General features: G+C 41.2%; 1 protein-coding gene across 1 annotated transcript; it reads right to left on the bottom strand.

The window, feature by feature from the left end:
* Positions 1 to 3,278: 3,278 nt before the first annotated feature.
* sncb (synuclein, beta) lies at positions 3,279 to 19,065 on the bottom strand. Its single transcript, XM_061685891.1, has 6 exons — positions 18,898 to 19,065; positions 17,586 to 17,719; positions 9,647 to 9,676; positions 9,358 to 9,443; positions 7,005 to 7,091; positions 3,279 to 4,095 (listed from the first exon to the last, which is right to left on the bottom strand). The coding sequence occupies exons 2-6, from the start codon at positions 17,704 to 17,706 to the stop codon at positions 4,066 to 4,068; spliced, it is 354 nt and encodes a 117-aa protein (XP_061541875.1). The 5' UTR covers positions 17,707 to 17,719; positions 18,898 to 19,065; the 3' UTR covers positions 3,279 to 4,065.
* Positions 19,066 to 21,721: the final 2,656 nt, after the last annotated feature.

Here is a 21,721-nt window from a genome sequence, read left to right as displayed (position 1 = left end):
TATGGTGCTGCCCAAAAGGTGCAGGGGAATTTGGGTCAGAGGGCTCCGCAGTTGATGGCAAAGAAAACAAGACTTTGTCCTCAGCTGTGTTGTCAATGATTTGAATTGTATCATCTCCACGGTGGCTGGGCCCATCTGCAGCTGTTGTTCTGTCACCCTCAGATTGTTGTTTCAAATGGACAGCATCAGTCTGTTCACTGTCTTTCACGCTTATAAAATCTGACTGCAGACTATTACCACAAACCTTCCCTGATTGTGCGTCCTCCATTTTCTCCACACAGCTGTCATGATCATCAGCGGGGCTGACATTCTGGAGCAATTCTGTCTGACTGCCTCCTCGACCTGTTGATTCTTGATTGGCGCTCATGAGAGGTCCTTCAGCCACGGGGTCTTCATCTGATCGCTCACCATTCTCTTTACCAAAACCTCTCATCTCATCCTTAAGACTTCCCATTTTGTCCTGTGGAAGATGTTTCTGCAGGGGAAAACACAGTGCTGATCGATATTGTTTGTACTCACCAGCACATTATGTAATTTGACAAAAATCCGCTTTATATTGTTTTGTTATTTTATTTCAATACCATTTCAGTTTAAAGTCATCAGGTAGGTCCCTAATACTGAAATATATATGTATACATTGTCAAATACACTGTTTGCTTGATTTTGCACAACACGATATTCTGTCTCTTATGCTTTAGTTTTGAAGCATTATTAAATTCAACCAAACGCATACACAGGTGCAACACGGATAAAATCAGAACACCCCCCCCCACAAAAAAAAAACCCCAACAAAAAACAAACGTGGCATGATAAAACAAAGAGCAGGAGACGTACCTGAGCAGTCGAATCAGACTAAAGAAGCCTTCGCAAGACAATCTGTCAGACTCAGGTCAAACATGGTCCAAACTTCATGTTGATGGACTCCTTTTATGTAAGGTCTTCGATCTCTCTGCTCTTGACTGATCCTGACTGCTGTGGCTACACGTTTTTCTGTAGAAGAATCTGTCTGAGGCAGTCGTCGCTCTTGAAGCTGTGGCTACTGTGCCTGCTGAAAAGCTTCACATTTCCAGTTTCCCTGGAAACCACGCTCGGGTTCTTGTGGTGAGTGGTAATGTGAGGGCAAAAATCTATGTTCGGCTCTCATCTAATCATCAATTCATAGTCATTAACACCTCATTCAGGGCGGTTCAACAATGGGATGTGCAATAGTATCTCGAGATATAATCAGATTCTGAAGGGCAGGTGAGTAATGCACAAAATGGATGTGTCACATTAACATTCGACAATGTGTATTTGGAAAGTATAATGTGTATTTGGCAAGTATAAAGAAAGCTCAGTGTGAAAAGATAACAAATGAATCTTCTCTGCAAATTTAATGTGTTTGATAGACTAGTTACAAGATGAATGCAAAGGAGGGTCCAGTTAAATATTGGTGAGATTGTTGTGTTGCACAGAAAAGGAGGTTAGAGCCTGAAGGAGGCTGAAGGAAGCCACCCACACAAACATTTGCACACCACTATGTCTTTTGTACACCACCCATGCTCTTCTATTTAAGACTTTAAAAGCATCACTAAATGAGCTTATTGAGTGTACATATTTATGTTTCTCTAATTTACAGGTCTTCCATTGCCCGATGGACAAAAGTAGTAAGTTGCAGCTTCACTAGAACACCGTGTGCTAAGTATTCTCACTACTAATTCAAAAGCCCCCCACGGAGTTCTGTTGCTTAGCAACCACATAGTGTGATGGAAGGAGGTGTGTTGCCGAGGGCCAAGGTAAGGCAACACGCTCTCTTGAGCCTGCCAAAGGCCGTCTTATCAGCAAGTGTTGCTTCGGTGAGGACCAATCAATGACAATTAGCCAAAGTGTTATAGCTACATATAGAAAAGAAAAGAGAAATGATTCTGCTTTTATTTTCCAAAATAGTCACATATACAAAATATAAAACGGTTAGAAAACATTTAGAATCAAGTTGGGGGGAATGTTAAGTGTTGTTTCTAATGATCTCATTGCAGCGTATTTCCTTGTCTAAAAGCTGTCGAGGGTGATGATGATGATGAGTTAGCTTCGGGTTTAGCAAGATGAATGAAGGGATCACTTGGTCTCCCTTTTCTGTCCCAACTCCTTGATGGCATCTGTGGCCTTGTCAGCAGCTTTGCCTATGACTGCTTGGCTCTGTTTGCTGGCCTCCTGAGCAACTACATCCATTGAGAGAATAATAGGAAACATTTTATATAAGCTCAACATTTTATCAGCACCCACTGTTTTATATATATATATATATATATATATATATATATATATATATATATATATAAAATGACATCCATGCAAACTCCACACAGGCGGGGCCGGGGATTGAACCCCGGTCCTCAGAACTGTGAGGCTGACGGTCTAAACAGGCGGCCTTATGTAGAATCATTGCAAAAAATACTTTTCAGAAATATTTGTATGTTTCTTATTGTAATTTCTTGAGATGGTGAATTTTGGGTTGTCATTAGCTGTAAGCGGTAATCATCAATGTGTAGTGAATCTATTTATCAGTTGGACTTTTTGAATTGAGCCACTGAAATAAATTGAATTGTTCATGGTATTCTAATTTAATGAGATGCACTTGTATTTTATTCCAACTTTTCTTGAACCGGGTAAGTTTCTGGTTTTAGCCACAATCTTTCCACACTACACAATGCATGTGTGTGTGTGTGTTGTAGTGAGAAGAAAGATTGTTGAAGTGTGCATGTTACCTGCATTGGCTGTTTCTTTAGAGGAGTCTGCCACCTGCTGCACAGCTTCCTGAGCTGCCTGCACTAATAACACAATGTTGCTTAAGAGATGTATTCATTTCAAACATATCCTCAATGTATATATGACTGAGAGTATATTTACCTGCAGTTTCTGTAACCCCTTTGACTGCAGAGTGGCTGCTGCCTTTTAGGCCCTCAAAGGACTTCTTCAACGAGGCCATGGCTCCTCTCTTGGTCCCCGCGGGGTCCGCTGCATTGGTCTGAGCAGACTGCAGCCGGACCCACTGTTTAATACCCTCGGTTTGAGCCAGACACTGGTGAGCCTGCACGTTCCAGTCGGATTAACCCGGACAAAACCACCTCAAAGAGGCCCGGTCAAACTGGCATCCTGGCAGCTGTGCCAAGAGCCATCGCAGCAAATTCTCAACATCCTGACCCCATCTGACAGGAGCGACACTAGTTCAATTACTGAACTGGTTAAATACATTAAACTATAATGAGGGATCAAAATATTATGAACTAAGACAAGAACCGTCTTTTTTTCACTCTTTATTTACAGAGGATTTGCATGTCTGGCTTAACACATAAACCTTTTCATGGACAAGTCCTGCAATTTAAAGCACATTTTTGATATGACAACCATTATGATTTCAAGACATAATATATTGACTTTAAGTTGTTAAAATCAGCAGTACACACAAACACGCTCACACACAAACATTTATACTGTCCATGTCCAACAGATAGGTTACTGGAATGATTTCACGAGCAACTAGAAAGATACAAAGTAAAAAAATAAATCCCAAAAAGAAAATCTTACTTCAAAAACATTTAAAGCAATTCCCAAAGGGAAGGCAAAAAAAAAAAGAAGAAAAAGAAAAAAAGAACCCCACAAACAGGCATTGTTGACACTTAAAAGAGGATATCATTGTATTAATATCTGCTTGCTTTTTTTTCTGCTCCCAATGTCTCATTGGAAGTTGATGAACATCTATTACACATTTCTAAATACATATACACACAAAGTATACGTTCACAAGTCCTGCTTCTGGCCTCATTTCATTGGGAGGGAATCAAGGAAATGAGACAGTGAAGGACGATCCTACAGCTCAATATATACCGACACCCAACACATGACATTAATAACATTTACAATATATAATCATAAAAGATTTGTCTTGAAGGAAGAACATTTTTCAGTGGGAATTATTTTCTTTTTGGAGGTTTTTGTGAAACAGGAGAATAATTGGAATGGTATTTGTCCTTTATTATTATAAATATTATTGTGCTGCTGGTTGAATGGTGGCTCGCACTGATGCTTTTATGCTTCTGGCTCGTAGTCTTGACTCTCCTGTGGGGCGAACAAAAATGACAGGGGATGAATTATCAGCTTCAACTTCATGAAGGCCACAGTGAAATTTCGTCAAAAAATATACAGTGTCCAGTATACAGTGTGTGGATTGTACAATTGATGTACAATACATCCAACGCAAGAACTTTACGAATAATTTTGGTTGTCAGACACACAATAATTGCGTGTGGAATCATAGAAGGAATCACAGAGCAAAGCAAGCACGGATGTCATGACATCATATCAAACTACTTCATCCAATCAGATTTCTGTGATGTCATGCTCCCAACCATATTTGCATGCTATCTGGGGATTGCTATGATATCCTGTGATTTACAGACTAGAGTATGAGTTTTATCACACCTAACAGCAGCGGCATCACTCAAAAGAGCAAAATGTGCAACCCATCCTTTTGGAGCCCTTATTGTAATAATAATAATAATAAATTAATAATTGTTATTATATTATTATGTATAGTATATTACCATATTCAAAATTATATTTTTTGCTTTGAGTTAAATTTTCTGATGGTGTAATATTGGTATTGTTCCATCTTCAAGGTTCATGAGGTCACACTGCCCCGTGTTTTTACACTCAGGTGTCTGGTTGTTATGCCAACACATAGCTTTTTGACTACTTGAATGTGTGAGGGCACCCACAGCTTTAATAACAATATGCCTGAAAAGCCTTACTATAGTAAACATAAATTTAAACGGAACATATAGGCTAAATGTGTCACACAGGCATGACTTTCTTCAACCAACATTTTACTGCTCTAACATCTCAGGTGAGACTGAGATGAGGTAGCAAAGATGTCATGAAAACACATCAAAGCACTTTACAATCTGATTGCGCTGATGTCATACTATAATACTATATTTGCTGACATCGTGGGATTTCTATGATATGCTGTGATGCATTAACTTGCAGCGTAGGAGGGCATGTTATGAATAGCAATACCATCGCTCAAAAGGGCAAAATGTACTACGTGTCGTTGATGAGCAGTTTAATAGGAACTGTATTATTTAACATATTACTATTAACAGACTTTAAGGCAATAATGTAAATTATTGGAACAAATATTACAGGACGCTTGGTAATACGAAGACTAGGACCATATTAAACAACCGAGCAGGTCGTACATGGCCTGGTGGGCCGGAGTATACCCACTGCTACATTAGATTATTCTTATGTACTTTACATCATCCTTTTGGCATTTGGGATGGCAATACAATCTTTCATCATTCATATGCAATTTGAGGGAATTTCAGTGTTATTGCGGTTGCAGTTTTTCATGCCATAAAACAGTTTTGGTCCCTTTTGTAGCTAAATGAGCCACCCAAATATGACTACAGAATTTCAAATTACATTGTAATGACGTTCTCAATTCAAATTAAATAAACGATCATGCAGAGTTATCTTTGTCGAGACAACTTTATTTAACCACTCATGTTGTAACCCAATAGGTGTAATCTGAAAGATTACGCCTCTAAATCCTAGAGAGGGCAGCATCATGCTGCACAAGAGCTTCAAGGACGAGTCGTGAGCACATCCCCAGCATCCTTGTAACTGCACACGCCTCCTCACGTTATGACAACCCTAAATTCACAGCCTCGACCGTTATGTAATACTCTTTGGCCATTTGATGTCTTCAGTAAAATGATCAAAGGTTTTCTTTTGTTTATTTTTTCCCCATCAGTGCAGCCAGAACGAGATTTAATGCAAATTCTCCCCGCACCAGACTTCACATTTACAGCAATGCAGGGAGACCCTGATGATACCCACAATGCACTAAGGCTTTGGATGTCATCACCACACCCATTCAGACCATGAGCGTGTGCGTTGCTGAGTGTAGAGGGATGGGGGAGGGGAAGGACATGCAGGAGTAGCAAAAAGAGAACATGGATGGGATGAGTCGTTGCCTGGCAGAAATGTGAATTATGAAAAATGCAGCTTTGCTCAATTGACTGACTGATACATTAAAGTGGAGATGGAAGAAATGAAAGGGAAATGAAAGCATTACAAAATAAGATTTACAGAGAAAATGAATATGAATAGTTTCATCAAAAATACAAAGGAATTGGAAACCGAAATGACAAAATAAAGACAAAATGAAAATCATTTTTAATGTTGAAAACCTGTGCTATATTAAACAGAAGAAAATGTCTTTCCTTTTTTTCAAACCAATCCATCCATCCATCCATTTTCCATACCGCTTATCCTGGACAAGTAAAACACTAGAAAATGGTGTGGAGTCGAGGTCATCTTCATAAGTTTAAATGATTTTCATAGCAATAGATTCTGAAGAGCTGCTTCTCTCCCTGGGCTGGTAATTTCCAAAAATAAACCATTTGTGTCACACTTGATCTCTGCTGTCCCACACAACCCTGTTGCTTTAACTATTCTGCAATCAATCGAAAAAGAGAGCAGCAGTACAACATTTGGGCTTTTAAGAGATAATGCTCAGTGTGTATTGACAGAGGTAATTTAACAAAATGTGTGTAGCTTGCAGCGATGCAGTGAGTCATACCCGGGGGCGTTTATAATGTTACCCCTCTTGTGTAGCTAAATGAGGTAACTAAAACATAAACACCTCTCAGTATGATTGTAATCAACAATCAACTCAGACAGCGTGAATCAAAACTGTGTTGTCTACAAAGGCTGAATTTGTGATGCAACTCTTGTTTCGATTTCGCAGAATAAAATGGGTATGATCTGCTGGGTGCCCCCGTGTAGAAGAGCAGAGAGCAAGTGCCAACACTGCACAGGTACAGCAATGTGCATCACCCCGATTGTAAAACACAATGTTTTCGTGTTTCGAAAAGCTTGCAAACATAAACAAACAAACAAACAAAGGACTTGATAGGGGGATGCATGAGACGTGCGATTGTGTGGCGCAAGCTGATCACCTGCTGGGTGTCATCATATGTCTCTCCTTCTGGCTGCAGCATTCCCTCTGACTGGCCCTCCGTGGCCTCCTGCCCATACTCCTCAGGCTGCAGAGCACAGAGACACAACAAAAACGAACGCTGAAAAGATGCAATACTGTACAGACATAAATGTAAAGAAGTGCACTTGAGCAATCAAGTACTGCATATCAAAATTCTGCATTTATTAAAAAGATAATGCTTGTAAATGACTGGCAGAGATTATTTAAAAAAAAAATCTAATTAATATAAATATGACTATATTGTAGCTCATGTTGTACATTGCAACATACTGAGAGATTTTCACATTTTGGTAACCTAATTTAGCTCCTCGAGAGGCAAAATATTAGAAACAGTTGTTAGTAGGATGCAGTGCAGCTCTAAACCACTATAAGCTACAACCGAAATCAACATTATTCCTGTATATTTGTAATGGCAGAATGTATATATCCAGAACAGCTCTGTTCTCTTTAGATATAAGAGAACCAAATGTTTTGCGGGGATTGACTCTTTCTCTACCTTAAACAGAGCAGCAGTCTTCCTGGGAAAAACATTGCAATCTGTTGTGTTATATTACAACAGGTAATACAAGTGAAGTGTTCACTTAAATGACCTCATGGTGACACAATAGGCTATTAAGATGGCTCTGAAAAACCTCTCCTTTTGGAGAGGTTTGCTCATCACTGCCTGTACGACAATGAGACCTGAATACGAAGTGAGTGGGTCGCCACTCTTATTTTTAAACCTCCACTAATCAAGTCAATTAGGTCACAGAACAGACCATAATCCTACGTGCTCAATCTTGCTGCCAGGGAAACCACCGTCGAGACTCCCTGAGGGAAAGCTGCTAACATGAACAACTCTCTTTTTGAATGTCACTTTATTTGGCATATTCTGATGAGTGCTACTAGACAAGCTGAAAAATTGTCTTGTAAGAAAGGCTTTCATGTAAAAATATATTTATTACTGTAGCTGCTAGTTGCAGCGTAGAACTGCACTGCATCATACTGTGTGTTCTAATATTTTGGATGTTTAGTTACACATGAGTGACAAAATATTAGCAACACCTCAGTATGCTGTGCAGTCCTACACCAATACAGTGGTACAGTATAGCTAGTATGCGGGGGTCCACTGTACATACTATAACTATAACTTAAATGTAGGTTATTTTGCTTTTACAGCACTGGTATAATATTAGGAATATCATTACATTTGCGGGTACACGTAATTTTGTGGCCTTTGAATTGCAGACACATGAATGATTTGAATGACGTCTGGAAGCAACCAGGGTGTAGAAACGAGCAGCGATGTTGCTCCCGGAACCGTGACCAAGCCCATAAGATTTTCTTATAGAGGCAGTGGAGGGGGTCCAGCTGTGAAGATGAAGGCTTAGAAAAGGTCGAGGAGCTCTGTTTCACTTACAGCCCGCAAGAGCTCGAAAATATGTCAACATGTGACAGCATGCATGCATGGAGAGGTCATTTAGGGTGAACAGCATGATTGTGAACATGAACTGATTGCAGACGTGGGTCAGTATGAGGGTTACAACAATTCAGACACACATGAAATTGAACCGGGTTGCACAATAAGAATCCTATTGTATCAGGAAATAACATCATATACGAAGAGGCTATTTACTGATATTTCTATACCACATGTGGTATTATTTACCTGGACATTATGCAGTTGTGTTTGTTCCACATGAAATAAATCCTGTCTAAAAGCTTTCTGTCCAACTCCTCACTGACATTCTTGTTTGCTGTGCTCACTTCATCTGCAGACATCTCATCTTTTCATTTGTTCTCATCTTTATTTCTTTTTGGCATTGTTAAATTGGCAAAATGCTTAGTGGTGTTCTGCGCTGCATACAACACTTTGTCTTCCAACTGCAGGATACATGTCAGTTTAACAGATGTCTGCTGTGCAGGTGGTTTATTAAATTTGTCTACCGTGGCACATAGGAAGTCGTAGTAAAAGAGATTAAAACTACCTATAGCCACTTCACCTGTGCTTCCTATTTGAGGTGACACATTTGTGCACCCTGCAATGAATTGGGGGCATGGATCATACCGTACAGTATCTCAATGAGAATTTGTGTTCGGTTTAAAGAACAAAACAGGGCATATTAAAAGCCTTGATCAAGAAACATTCAAATGGGAATTATGAATCATATTTCAAAGTAAAAATCGCAAATGGATTGGATGGAGTTGCATTTGTCATGACTATAGCATCAAACTATGGAAGATTAAAAGATGTATTGTAAAATTATTTGCATTTAAAACATTACATCATTACATAATAGCTTAGCGTCTAAGCTGTGGCATAATGTACATACGTTCATGTCAGATGGGAATTCATCCTTCTTCAGAAGGCCAGTTGCGGCAGCAATGTTCTCCATCGCTCCAGTGGTCTTCTCAGCCACTACACACACACACACACACACGCACGCACACACACACACACAGAGTCTCATCAAGAGTGCTTTTGAAAGTTATAATTTATGCACAGGATGATGATTGCCGGTACACAAATGTCACTACCCCCTCCATTACATTGTTGAGCAGAGTGTTGTGGGATTAAATCAAATTACTGCAACTGGAATAATATTTAAAATGAGAACTCACCGGTGCCCACACTGTCTTTGGCCTTGTTACCTAGTTAACAAGAAAAGAGAACCAGAAAAAAGTAGAAACAAAAACATGAGTTACATTGAATGCTAGCATTTAAATTGTCTTTTGTTTTGTTGTCCTGGCTATATACAGTAGAGTATCTCCTTCAGGTTGTTTCAGAAGTACTTGAGAGAAAGAAATGGTCCAGTAGTGCAATGGACAATCTGAGAGGACTTCTTTCCGGATGTTTCCTCCTGACAACTCTACAAAAAGTTCTTAAAACTTAAGTGACAGGTCTACCTAGCTTCTATCAGGTCATCTTAGTATGACATGCTCCTGCGAGACTAACACATTTACTCAATGTGCTAAAGGAACTTGGTGGACTACGAATATTGAACAGAACCTGTTTGGATAGAGTAAAGTGATACAGTATATTGTCTGGTCCTTAGTCCAAAATTACATCAGAACACCTGAAATTAAGGAGTCAATCCCAGCTGTCAGTCACCTCCTGATATATTATAGTCTAGCATGACTGGGTTGGACATTGTATGCAAATGTTATCACTCTCTTTGGACAGAAGTTGACTATTTACCAGAAACGTGCCGTAGATATGATGCATTTAAAAACCTATTTAGCTTCCAAAATGTGATTTACATTAGAGATTAACTAAACATATTAACCGATTAATTTATTGTTAACAATATTGTCAACTGCCTGTAATTAATGAATTGTAAATGAGACGAAATCCAGTGCACAACATGACTGCCACCAGCAGAGGTGCGGCTGATTCCGTCTAGTGTGGTAGAAACAACAGAATGCCACCGATGGGAAGTTTATCTATGCAGACTGTTATTCTGCTCAATGAGACACTGGCAATGAAACAGGAGTTCAGAACATTAAGAGAGCGATTATCCCCCCACATTAAGAAAAGCAAACCCATTATTAATTCCTCAGTCAATCGAGAAAATTTAGTCCAATGGCTATTCCTAGTTTACAATACTTTTTCACTTTGGATTTAGGTCATGCCATCTGTGTTCATATGTATCTAATAAAAATAAATGTTTATGACAATGCATTTTCATAACATCCTACCAAATAATTGTTTCTCTTTACATTATGAGGGGAGTTGATTTTTAAACGTAAGAGTGATGTATGAAATTGCCGCGTTGTAATAAGAACAAGGGACAGTTCGTAAACTGACACAGTCGGCCATTAAAACCTTAGTAGAACGAGTGGCAGCATTTTAGGGTTGGTCTCCTCTTGTAATTATGAGCTGTGTGTGAAAGCACTGGGGCATGGAATGATTGGTTTCCTAGATATTTAAAGACTCCCACAAAGCTCACATCTCCAAATTGGCCAAAGATCTGAAGGCACCAAGGACCAATTTACTTAAGAGACTTAATCAACTTTACAGCAGGTTAAAAATCCAACCACAGGATTGTTCAATTGTTTGACCTTTTGACCTCTTATCCTGAAACTGGGTAGCATCCACATGCATTATTGGTCCCTGTGGAAAGTTGAAAGCCAGTAGAGGAAAGGCCAAATGATGAAGCTTTCTACAAACAGCAGCCTCAGAGCAAACCTAAATCGAGGAAATGCATCCATGTGAAAACAACACAGTAGTGGAGTGCACTGAAAGAACTACTTGTATGATAGTTAGTCAAATGATGGCTATCGCTGGAGAAGGCAAGTTCTGATGTCTTTTTAATCTGTGGTTTGGCTGAAATACATACCCCAAATAAAAAAAAAAATTATAAAAAAAGAGAATATCCCCACAGTTATCAGGTCAGTATATATCATCTTTTACCTTTTTTGATAAGCAAGGATTCCCATGCCAGTAACACAACAACAAGTACAAACTAATGAGACATAGCACAAGAACTGTATCGAAAAATATCAATCTTTACAAAGATAATAGCACTCAGTTTGATTGACACTGCCAGTTTGCTGTATATACAAAAACCCAATTTCATCGTCTAAAAAGTAGATAAAAACAGAATACAACGATTTGCATATACTTTTCTATAGGTATAAAGGTGATGTAACACAGTGGTAAAGATGCCACTGTCCCAGCTTTTGGGGAATGTATTGCAGGCAACAAGTTTAAAAATTGTGTGAATATTTGAAAAGAAAGAAAAAAAAAAAAGTTTAGCAGTTTGAACATTAAATACAGTACCTTGTCTTTGTAGTGTATTCAATTGAATACAGGTTGAAAAAGAGTTGCAAATCATTATATTCTGTTTTAATTTAAATTTTACACAACATCCCAACTTCATTGGAATTGGGGTTTGTAAATACTGCACTGGATACACTACTCTCAAAAAGTAAGTGATATTGGTCTTTTGTGTGAAATTCATTCATATAATTGTATATATATTGTATCTTGAGATCCATTCATCCATCCATTTTCTTTTACCGCTTATCCTCACTAGGGTCACTGGATGCTGGAGCCTATCCCAGCTATCTTCGGGCGGGAGCCGTGGTACACCCTGAACTGGTCGCCAGCCAATCACAGGGGACATAGAAACAAACAACCATTTGCACGCACATTCAGACCTACGGGCAATTTTGAGTCCTCAATCAACCTCCCACGCATGGTTTTGGGATGTGGGAGGAAACCGGAGAAAAGCCACCCAAGCACGGGGAGAACATGCAACTCCACACAGGCGGGACCGGGATTTGAACCCCGGTCTTTTTGTGAGGCGGATGTGCTAACCAGTCGGCCACCCGTATCTTGAGATATGAATTTAATTTGTTCCCTGACTGTTACAACTCAAATCCATACCATACCATACCATACCATTTTCTGAACCGCTTATCCTCACAAGAGTCGCGGGAGTGCTGGAGCCTATCCCAGCTATCATCGGGCAGGAGGCGGGGTACACCCTGAACTGGTTGCCAGCCAATCACAGGGCAGTAACTCAAATCACCTCAAATCATCTTTCCCATGGGAATGAGTAGCAATGACATTAATCTATTCCAGCCTTCCTTCCAAAATATAACTAAACTGTTTGTAATGTATATTTTAATGAGGAAAAATAGAACTTCATAAAATTTTGCTGTATAAAAACATACAGCAGTGAAATAAGTAAACCGTTTTTTCACATGCCATCAATTGAATGTTCGAACGAACGGATATACTGTTCATTGAGATGCAGCAACTCCTCTCTCAGCTCATCAGTGGGCACTAATATTAGTCTTTCCATGCAGAGGATAAAGAATATATGACTAAGTACTGTTATATTCTCTGTCTACGTATGTTGCTGCACCGTTTGTCTTCAATCTGTTGCTAAAACGGTTAAGGCAGCACAATATAGAAGCGATTTAGCATCACCATTAAGCGGACTGAAAGGCTAAGGTATGTGGTTGTTTTAAATACACAAGGTGTAATTCTCTTCATTTGATGTTTAGCTTGACAGTCATCCTAAACTGGAAGAGGCAAAAAAAAAAAAAAAGAAAAGAAGAACCTGAAGCCTCTTTTTTGAAAAAAATCTTTACTCAGGGCCATAGTCTCCCATGTGCTAAATTAGTAAGAGGCACGCAGCTGCGCACTTTTCTGGCTATGTGCACTCTCCGGTCCACTCACATCTGTCATCTAGGCACCCTCCTGCCAGGTATGCACCCTGAATGGAGCAATCATAAAATGTGGGCATTCCCTGTCAAATCTAGCCCTGTGCGCAGCATCCGCACATTTTCCCATGGATTTAAGAGATTTTCCTTTTGCCCACTCAGACCGCTGTAGTAAGTACAGCACCCCAGGAAGGTGAACTATTATATTACACATTTTGATTTAGTTAGCTGCCCAGTGACGGCCCGGCGATGGCCCGGAGACAGCTGACTCATGCTGACGGTGGGGGACACACTTGGTCTATAAGGCTCACCTACGCTCACTGACTGCCCAACGGCCATAATGTCTCCCTACCACATTACGCTGACCGCCGAACGTTGACGTATTATATCATATTACTGTAATTGGTGAATAATATTGGAGGCAGTGGACTTTTTTCACCTCTGCAATCTCAGAGCTTTGCACTTCAAATATTCTACTGGTGGCTTGGAGTTGTTTTGAAAGCTCCGCTCACTATTACAACAACTACAGTCATTGTAGTGGCACAATGGTGAGTTAGATTTTGGATCATTTGTTTTTATTTGAGCTATGCCAAACAAAGTGTACGAGTGACACGGTGTGGCGACCTCTGAAAGGGAAAAGCCGAAAGTCACTTTTATGTCGGTCGTCAAATACATTAAAGTGAATCGCCTGCGATCTGTGGTGCAAGGAAGATTGAGGGCTCCGCTGATATGGAATGGCAGGCACGCCTGCTTGTCTACTGATGCACCTCTAAACATGAGTTCAGTCATAAGCATAGGATTCAGATTAAATCACTTTTATTGCATTTATTTATTACAGAATGAAACAAAATCACACGCTCTCCTCGTCCTTGTAGGGTGTTAGGCGGAATGGTGTTCACTTCTCACTGGCGACGTCACATCCACTATGGAAGGTACTTTCATATTTAAAGTTTGCTATATTTTCCAAATGGATTTGTATGATATTCAAAGGTCCTAGGAAAACTCCATGTTCCATGATTTACAGCCAGCCTCAGACTTCAATGGGTCACACTTCTTTGGTGACTGCGCACACATTTCTAAATTACGCACACTGGGTGTGTCAGAAGTCTGGATAGCAGAATGCACATAGCTGAAAGATGTTCAAGCCAGGTGTGTTAAAAAAAAGATGTCAATATTGCCCTAAATGTACCTGCCAAACTGCTGCGTGTTGTGAAGTGAGTTGAGTCAATGCCACCATACAGCGCTCGTATCTCAAGTCTGTATTGGCAAGGCACCACTGCATAATTATGGTTTTACCGTAATTTGTGCGTTTGTCCGAAATGTGCGTTATTTGTATAACGCACATTTCCCCCCCCAAAAAATTGTCAAAAGTCAATAGTGCACATTATACATAGGTATAGGGGCTAATGGAAAAAAACTTTCACATTTTATAAATGTCGCCATACAGTGGTTATGAACAAGCTGTACACTTTCATTCCAAAATCTCCACCTAGTGGTTAGAAAAAAGGTGGAGCCTACACTTTCATTCCAATATGACAGAGGTACGTATGACTGCATCTATGTACAGTTTACATACCCTGGCAGAATTTCTGAAAGGTTTTTTTTTTTTTTTTTTTTTAATAAATATGACTGATGACTGAACAACAACCATCATTAATTTCTTGATGGTTATGCTTTGTTTAATGGTAATGCTTTTCTGAAATGCTTGACCGTTTAATTGGAATCCCATTAAAATATAATTAAATGTGTTTCGCCTGGTCCTTCATGTTTTCTTTGAAGAATTGTACCCATCTTACAAATTCTGCCTGGCTAATCAAACATATGAGCACAACTGTGTGTTTTCTAATTTACTAAATAAAAGTAGGGCTGTGAATTTCAAAATAAGAGCAATTAAATTAAAAAAAGGATTAAGTGTTCCAACCAAGTCCTTAACTTCAGAATAATTATTTGAAAAAAACCTAACAAAATACTAAAATACTGTCACATTGTAAAAATGCATTATACATAGGTAGAAGGGTTTTCCAGAATTATGAGCCAATGCAGTTTTACACAACTTTATGGTGCCAGTGCTTAATTGACACTTCACTGACAGTGCAAATGGATACGGATCAACTAAAATAATAAACATAGCTTAAAAATAATTTCATTTGATTGTGCAGCTTTATAATGCTATAAGTGCAAAAAAAATAATAATCCTGCAGCACTTGTCGGAAGAAGGGCCACAGACCTATCAGTACACCCTCAACCCTCCTCCAAGAAAGGCCATCATGCAAATCATCAGCTTTTTAGAGCAGTGATTCCTAAAGTTTGTTCAGCCAAAGCACCCAATATTACTTTTGAAATATCTTACTGGCAGACCACCACACAAAAATGTCACAGAAAGTACCAGTATGAATCCTGAAATAATGATGACCTCGTCTCAGTTTACTTACAAATTTACTTGCAGTGCAAAATCTGAGCATGCTCAATTGACCACAAAGGTGAGATACTCACCAGAAGCAATGACTTGCAGAATTGGCAAAAGATTACATAGGTTTATTGTACCTTCTGCCACTAATTAAAGCACATTAATTGTTCTGCCTGTCACAGGCATAAATAGATAGATAGACTTTCCACCGAGCTGATCAGCAATATCGGATTCTTCCAGCGGCACCCGAGATGATCTCTCACGGCTCACTCGTGTGCCACGGCACTCTGGTTGGGAATGACTGTTCTAGAGTGTCACCAACGTCAGGAAGCAGCAGCACAGCCACACTACAGATATGCCGTGCTCCATTTCATGCACTGCAACCAAACCACAAGCATAACCAAGTGTGCAGGATGTGAAAAAGAGACTGCATGCATCTTGACTACCGCCTGACATGTTTGCTGCTCATGATGAGTGACAGGTACACAATAATTGCATTTCAGCTACCATCTCATTGCATATACATCTGACAACTTCTACTTCTGTTTACACACCGTGTGTGAATGCACCTACATGTGACATACTCTGCGACTATATCAGCGGCGACAACCACCAAGGGTTTCACATACATGCACACCATTTTGGGCCTTTGAGCAAAGAAAGATATACAATGCAACTACAAAAGTCAAATACACCTGAATTTTTTTTTTACACCTGAAGTTGCACAAAAATCTAGAGCTCAAACAACAGTTATGCGTCACATCTTGTGGAACTTCAGGACACTCAGGAGACTCAGTTAGCATCGAATTAATGAATTAACTCCAAACATGTTTTTCTTTTCCCCCCATCCTTTTTTAACATTCATGCATTCATTTTCCGTACCGCTTATCCTCAATAGGGTTGCGGACGTGCTGGAGCCTATCCCAGCTATCTTCGGGCGAGAGGCGGGGTACACCCTGAACTGGTTGCCAGCCAATCGTAGGGCACATATAAACAAACAACCATTCACACTCACATTCACACCTATGGGAAATTTAGAGTCTTCAATCAACCTACCACGAATATTTTGGGATGTGGGAGGAAACCGGAACATGCAAACTCCACACGGGCAAGCCCGGGATTTGAACCCCGGGTCTCAAGACTGTGAGGCAGATGTTCTAATTCTGACAATCCACGACACAAAATAAAAATTTACCCGGGATCCTAAATTTTAAAACCCTGCTATTGTGCCTCAATCATGTAAAATGATGGTGCATTGCCAAAACTTAAAATAATACTAATATTTTTCCCCTAATATCTGTCATTGAACAATGCTAAACCGCTGATAAGAACTTCGCAAATGACAACATGCCCAAAAAAAAAAAAAAAACAGAGGCTAGATTAAAGAGGGACAAGCAACTTGCAGTGATGCGATGCAGTCTTGGAACCATGACATACTGTATATTCATTTCGCTCGCTCGTTGGCTTGCCTGCCATGAAGTGCACACACATGTGACACGTGCTGCCCCACAGCCACCCCATCTCTGGCTTGTAGCTCTGTCAAGTGTGGCGAGAGGCCATGAGGACATTCAGCGCATCGCATCATCTTTGATTACTCCACACCACAGTGCACTATATCTTCCAACTACTGATATTGATGCTACTTACTCACTGGTTGTTAAAATGGCCTCTATAATTAATGGCACAGCGTATCGAGTTGCATAAGTTAAACACGGGCAGTAATCATTTGTGTTGCCTCATGAATAATTGAATGCATGCTGCTAATAGCAGTTTTTTAGCCAGTCGATCCATCTTTTACATACACATTACCATACTGTTTTTTGTTTGTTTGTTTTTTAAACTAAATGGACGATTCTGTCAACATGTAGGACAAGATATAATGTGATCAACAGTTCTTTTAGCCGTACAGTACAGAGGATATAAATTATTTTACATTTTATTTCACTCCCAGCTGGATGAGATTTGGGATCATCATACCTACGAACATAACTCCTTCTTTAGTCTTCTCAGCTGCCACGGCAACTCCTTCCTTGGTCTTCTCTGCTGCCACAGCCACGCCCTCCTTGGCTTTGGACAAACCCTTCATCAACACGTCCATCTTGGCGGAGCAACTGTGTGCAAGGAAACACGTGTGTGGTCAATGGCTGTGGACAGCCATGCGAAGTGTCTCATACCAACAAAGATGCCAATGACACATTGAAATAAACTCAGTCTACAGCCATCCATCCATCAATTTTCTGAGCTGCTTCTCCTCACAAGGGTCGCGGGAGTGCTGGAGCCTATCCCAGCTATCATTGGGCAGGAGGCGGGGTACACCCTGAACTGGTCGCCCGCCAATCGCAGGGCACATAGAAATAAACAACCATTCGCGCTCACATTCACACCTACGGGCAATTTAGAATCTTCAATTAACTACCGTGTATGTTTTTGGGATGTGGGAGGAAACCAGAGTGTCCGGAGAAAACCCACGCAGGCACGGGGAGAACATGTAAACTCCAAACAGGCGGGGCCGTGGATTGAACACCAGTCCTCAGACGCTCTAACCAGTCGCCCACCGTGCCGCCCTCAATCTACATATACAGTATTAATAAAATGCAGTGTGTCCATCAGTGTTGTCCATCAAATGGGAGCTGCAACGCCCCCTTTGGTGGATCCTGACAGCTGCAGTCCGCCACTCAGGCTTCAAGAAATAAACCCACTGTGTCCACTCATCCATTCGAAGCCCTTTTAAGCCTCCTCCTCCACGCATTAAATATTCAAAAGAGAAAATATTTCAATGAAATGGTTAAATGTGGAGGGGGTCATTAATTATTGCTGACTTGTAATGCTAAGCTCAGTAGTGGGGAGATGCCTGGCTGGGAACAAACCCGGGCCTTTTTTTTTTTTTTTTTTCCCTGCACAGCATATTCACGAAGGTGGCTTTTTTTTTTTGCTGGGGGATGGGAACACTGCCATATCTACACGCATCACGGTGTTAAATTTTGTTTAAAATGGAGGGTACATCACCAATTTGCGCACTTTTTCCCCCTCAAAAAATGAATATGCAATTTGAATTTGAGCCATCGAATATGCTGCAGCTGAATTATTTGATGACGTGCGCCCATTTAGTGAGGGAACATTTTTAATAGCGTGACATATGAAACGAAAAGCCTTCTGTGGCGTGTTAACGCCGATTCCAAGAGCGGAGTCCAAACGTTGCACACGATGTCGTCAAATGGTGGTGGCTGCTTCGCACCCCGAGAAATAACGCTTGTAAGCCAATTAACGAACATTAAAAAGGTGACCTTACCTATTTCCAAAGAGCCTCGACTTGTCCCCTTCGTGGTTATGTCGCGCGATCGAGTGGAACTATCGTCTTTGTAGAGCAGGGATATCTTGCAACGATCACTACGGTGGGCCTTCCTCACGATGATCTCCACCAAGTGCGGCTGAGACCGTCACGTACCCCTTCCTTCCCCTCCCCTTCCCTTCCCCTCCTCCCCTACGGCTCCAACCCCATCGCCAGCCTCCTCCACTATGTTACTCATCGATGTCACTTGGTAGCTACGGCCAGCAAATTGGCTCGAAACACGGCAACATCCTGATATACTGTACGCCGGGGATTTTTTTCCCACTTGTTTCAATCATTATAATGGCCTGACAAGATGCAAGTAAAAACACGTCAGCAGGTCGTGATCACTCGATGGGATTTAACTAAATAATCTAAATAATTTATGGTCCAGTTGTTTTTCATGAGCAGAAGCCCTAAATAAAAGTTTATAAAATAAGGTTTGTGCAAATAAATGGTGTTTTTAAATATCCAATTTGACTGCTCAAGCTTAGATGATTTTTACATGAACACACTGAATTGCTTGAAATACAATGCCACACACTGCACAGGTGATTTATTCAAATTTCCCAAAACACAATTTTTAATGTATATTTATATATTAATATTTTGTATTTATTCTCCCGATAAGGAATCGATAAGCCAGCTTTGCGGCAATACCATCTGCATTGGGCAAGTTGTGCTCCTGCATGAGCTCAGTCCATTGCTTTTGTTTCTTGGGGATGCGGTGGCAGTGGTGGGTCGTTCCATTAACACGAAGGGCTTTATTTTCGTGACTGGCATAAATCCGGAGGCGGGTTAGACCCGATGTTGATAATTTCATGGACCAGCGCACCCCGGCGCATCCAGAAGAGGGACGTCTACGCCGCTATGGGCGTGACCAAAACTGACTTCAATCCTGTCCAATCAAAGCGGCTCCTTTTATTCCCTTTCAATGTGGCTCACTCACAGTCTCGCGAGGAGAAGTCTCTGTGTGGAAGAGGACGATACGTAATTGCAGCGACCCGTGCACTTGGACGGTGTGGCAACAGACAATGTGAAGAATCAGCTCGTTATAACTGCTGTCGACATAAATATGTCCACTGACGTATCTATCCCCAGCCCCGATCATTCGTGTGTGTCCCACATAGCTCTGCCGACCAGACTGAGGCAATATGATAATGATGATATTAACAGATTAATAATAATGTTCATCCATCCATCCATTTTCTGTACTGCTTATCCTCACTAGGGTCGCGGGCGTGCTGGAGACTAACCCAGCGATGTGTTCAATTATTTGTTTTCTACAATGATTCAGAGGCTTTGAGGCCTGCTGTTCACATATTTGTGAATGGAATACGTCTGACATCCGTCACACGTCTGCGGAGCTTGTGTATCTGTCTGCCTGAGCCCTGATCAAATTCACCAAATTCGTGTCAGAACAGCGGTCTACCTACTACACCGGACTTAGATGTGGTCTCAGCAGACATCAGTTGAGACAGACTTTCTGGCACCAACAGAGTTGGTCTTGGCCCAAATGTCTCTGGAAAAATGTATGTGCGCCCTATTGCGCACCCCGGGGTTGGGGTAAGGGGATGGGGGGAGTGCCGACATCCACAGAATGCCGCCCTGAGCGGCTGCTCATACTGCCCATATCAGAAACCGCCCCTGGGCACCAACTTGGCCCTGCGCCGGGCGCTTGTCAAAGGTCGCACCTTGGTCGCGCCGGAATGCCCAGCTTGACGTAGACCGCTCTGCCAAACTGGCAAACAAGCGCAGCCAACCTTGCACTTGCACAAAAATCAGGATATGCCTTTTTTCGCACTCCGCTGCAGATGTACCGTCAATGAAAATAGAGCCTGAAGGCTGCATTGCATATTTGCTTTTCCCCCGTAAGATAACTCGAACATAAAGGGCCAAGTGCTTCAGATAATTTATCCATCCATCCAACCAACCATTCATTTTCAACACCGCTTATCCTGGTTACGGTCGAAGGGCGCTGGAGCCTATCCCAGCTGACTTTGGGCGAAAGGCGGACTACACCCTGAACTGGTTGCCAGTCAGTCGCAGGGCACATATAGACAGGGACAACCATTCTCACTCACATTCACACCGTCACTGAGTGGGAACTGAACCCACACTGCCCAAACCAAAGTCAGGCGAGTGTACCACGACACCATCAGTGACTTCAGATAATTTATATGACATAAAACTTTTGCGCACGAATCACCATGCTCCTTATACTTGAATATTCTGTATTTAGAGACTGGTAAAGATAATGTTTTCATATTAGCAGTTAAGACGACTGGGAAGTTGTGGATGAATTTACCTACCTACCTAAATATAGTTTATCAATAATTATGTGTAGTATTCAGTGAATAGCCATGTTGAGGTGAGGTCAGTGGTGTCACAGGCTATGTGACCTTCAGGTTAATGCGTTTAAGGAGGAAGTACTACGCATGGGGGTTCCTGCTAATCCTGCAGCGACACTACACGACGTTACGAGCTTGATTCTGCCCCACCCCTGCTCCTCTCTGACGTGCATGTAGTGACGCAGTCCTCGGCGTCATGGGGGAGTGATCGCGGATTCCTCCCCCATACTCTCCTCCGGAGCGGTGGTAGGAAATCCCAGGTAGTTTAGCTCCCCTCGGACGATCCCCGGCCCCCTCTTTTGCCGTTCCTGGGGAATGGTAGTCAAACACGAAACGTGTGGTCGCCATGTTGACCCACATCGGAGTAATGAGGCCAAACGACGGTGTGAAGACTAACATTCGTTTCACTTTGAGACCGTCAAACAATGACATCG

This window comes from Phycodurus eques, chromosome 9 (assembly GCF_024500275.1).
Source record: "Phycodurus eques isolate BA_2022a chromosome 9, UOR_Pequ_1.1, whole genome shotgun sequence".
Lineage (NCBI taxonomy): Eukaryota > Metazoa > Chordata > Actinopteri > Syngnathiformes > Syngnathidae > Phycodurus > Phycodurus eques.
The sequence above is the reverse complement of the archived record's forward strand: the minus strand, read 5'-3'. Positions and strand labels throughout refer to the sequence as shown.

What these genes read in the sequence shown, in the direction of transcription:
- sncb (XM_061685891.1), bottom strand. Translation starts at nt 17,706, where the DNA reads ATGGACGTGTTGATGAAGGGTTTGTCCAAAGCCAAGGAGGGCGTGGCT. An exon ending in AATTCCCATCTGACATGAAC is followed by an intron (nt 7,092 to 9,357) that starts GTATGTACATTA and finishes TGTGCTCTGCAG; the next exon opens with CCTGAGGAGTATGGGCAGGA. An exon ending in CATATGATGACACCCAGCAG is followed by an intron (nt 4,096 to 7,004) that starts GTGATCAGCTTG and finishes TTCGCCCCACAG; the next exon opens with GAGAGTCAAGACTACGAGCC.